This window comes from Oncorhynchus masou, chromosome 5 (assembly GCF_036934945.1).
Source record: "Oncorhynchus masou masou isolate Uvic2021 chromosome 5, UVic_Omas_1.1, whole genome shotgun sequence".
In the NCBI taxonomy this organism is placed as follows: domain Eukaryota; kingdom Metazoa; phylum Chordata; class Actinopteri; order Salmoniformes; family Salmonidae; genus Oncorhynchus; species Oncorhynchus masou.
This window is the reverse complement of record NC_088216.1, coordinates 69,799,263-69,801,872: the sequence shown is the minus strand read 5'-3', so window position 1 is coordinate 69,801,872 and position 2,610 is coordinate 69,799,263. Positions and strand designations below refer to the sequence as shown.

At 42.8% G+C, this 2,610-nt stretch overlaps 1 protein-coding gene across 1 annotated transcript; it reads left to right on the top strand.

The window, feature by feature from the left end:
• The first annotated feature begins 2,024 nt into the window (after positions 1 to 2,024).
• On the top strand, positions 2,025 to 2,402 carry LOC135527787 (urocortin-3-like). The gene has a single exon (XM_064956356.1). It carries the CDS (start codon positions 2,025 to 2,027, stop codon positions 2,400 to 2,402), a length of 378 nt encoding a protein of 125 aa, XP_064812428.1.
• Positions 2,403 to 2,610: the final 208 nt, after the last annotated feature.

Below are 2,610 nucleotides of genomic sequence, written 5' to 3'. Positions count from 1 at the left end.
CTGAAATAGAGTTTGAAGACCAAAGCAACATTTATACACTACAGGTCAACATTTTTATAACACCTACTCATTCAAGGGTTTTCTTTGTTTTTACTATTTTCTACATTGCAGAATAATAGTGAAGACGTCAAAACTATGAAATAACACAATGGAATCATGTAGTAACTACAAAAATATTTTATATTTGAGATTCTTCAAATACCCATCCTTTGCCTTGATGACAGCTTTGCATACGCTTGGCATTCTCTCAACCAGCTTCACCTGGAATGCTTTTCCAACAGTCTTGAAGGAGTTCCCACATATACTGAGCACTTGTTGGCTGCTTTTCCTTCACTCTGCGTTCCAACCATCCCAAACCATCTCAATTTGGTTGGGGTCGGGGGATTGTGGAGGCCAGGACATCTGATGCAGCACTTCATCACTCTCCCTCTTGGTCAAATTGCCTTTACACCGCCTGGAGGTGTGTTGGGTCATTGTCCTGTTGGAAAAACAAATTATAGTGGGACTAAGGGCAAACCAGATGGGATGGCGTATCGCTGCAGAATGCTGTGGTAGCCATGCTGGTTAAGTGTGCCTTAAATTCTAAATAAATCACAGACAGTGTCACCAGCAAAGCACCCCCACACCATAACACCCCCTCCTCCATGCTCTATGGGGGGAAATACACTTGCGGAGATCATCCGTTCACCCACACCGTGTCTCACAAAGACACGGTGGTTGGAACCAAAAATCTCAAATTTGGACTCCATACCAAAGGACAAATTTCCACCAGTCTAATGTCCATTGCTCTTGTTTCTTAGCCCTCTTATTCTTATTGATGTCCTTTAGTAATGGTTTCTTTGCAGCAATTCAACCATGAAGGCCTGATTCACAGTCTCCTCTGAACAGTTGAAGTTGAGATGTGTCTGTTACTTGAACTCTGTGAAGCTTTTATTTGGGCTGAAATCTCTGAGGCTGATAACTCTAACGAACTTCTCCTCTGCAGCAGAGGTAACTCTGGGTCTCCCATTCCTGCGGGGGTCCTCATGAGAGCTATTTTCATCATAGCGCTTGATGGTTTTTTTGCGACTGCACTTGAAGAAACTTTAAAAGTTCTTGAAATTTTGCATATTGACTGACCTTCATGTCTTAAAATAATGATGGACTGTCGTTTCCCTTTGCTTATTTGAGCTCTTCTTGCCATAATATGCACTTCGTCTTTTACCAAATAGGGCTATCTTCTGTATCCCCCCCCTTGTCACAACACAACTAATTGGCTCAAACGCATTAAGATGGAAAGAAAATTCCACAAATTTACTTTTAAGAAGGCACACATGTTCAGTTAGTTGAAATGCATTCCAAGGGACTACCTCATGAAGCTGGTTGAGAGAATGCCAAAAGTGTGCAAAGCTGTCATCAAGGCAAAGGGTGGCTATTTGAAGAATCTGGGGGTGGCAGGTAGCCTAGTGGTTAGAGCGTTGGACTAGTAACCAAAGGTTCCAAGATTGAATACCTGAGCTGACAAGGTAAACATCTCTCATTCTGCCCCTGAACAAGGCAGTTAACCCACTGCTCCTAGGCTGTCATTGAAAATAAGAATTTGTTCTTAATTGACTTGCCTAGTTATATTAAGGTAAAATATATTTTGATTTGGTTACTACATGATTCCATATGTGTTATTTCATAGTTTTGAAGTCTTCACTATTATTCTACAATGTAGAAAATAGTAAAAATCAAGAAAACACCTTGAATGAGTAGGTGTTCTAAAACTTTGGACCAGTAGTGTACTAAGTCAAGAATGTTCGGGAGTTAAGTAATCTATTAGAACCACTGATATGTAAATATATCACAGTGGGTAACCATTAGTCATGGCAATTACATACCGTTGAGGAAACATTAATGGTGTGCCATGCCATCATTACAAGGACCATGAGGGAACCATGCTATATTTAGAGCAAATTAACAAATCTGCTTCAAAATTGTATGATTTTCACTATAAAAAGTTTTCTCTCTGCCTTTCCTCCCTCAGATCAAGTGTGCTTACCATGCGAGGAATGCATCTAAGTCTGTGTCTGGCTCTGCTGCTGCCATGGTGCAACCAGTGCCAGAGAACGGACTCTGCCAGTGCCAAGCTGGGAAAAGAAGACACGGGAGACCTGTTGGCTGTCAAACTCGTAAATCGCAGTGGCATCCTGGGCCCTCTGCTCCCCCCAGAGTTCCATCCAACACCCCGGCAGACCAGAGTCCCACGTCCGGCCTCCCAGGTCTCCAAGAGAGCCCAGCAAGGGTCCCGCTTCACCCTGTCCCTGGATGTCCCCACCAGCATCCTCAGTGTCCTCATAGATCTTGCCAAGAACCACGACATGAGAGCCAAGGCTGCTGCCAATGCAGAGCTGATGGCACGCATTGGGAAAAGGAAATAAGGGATGGGGTCGTATGGGCAAAGGCTAAGGGGGGCAATTCTCAACTCACCAGGGTGGGTTTTCAAAATCAGGTTAAGGGATGGATAGGTTATGGGAAGGAAGGGTTGTTATTAGAGGAAAAGACATCTTGAAGTCTTTAATTAGTTTAGCCCTTTATCTGTTTTATATTTCTATTGAATAATTCTTACCTCATTTTATGCCATAAAGA

Bases quoted from the DNA above. Each gene is read 5' to 3' on its own strand.
- LOC135527787 (XM_064956356.1), top strand. From the start codon at position 2,025: ATGCGAGGAATGCATCTAAGTCTGTGTCTGGCTCTGCTGCTGCCATGG.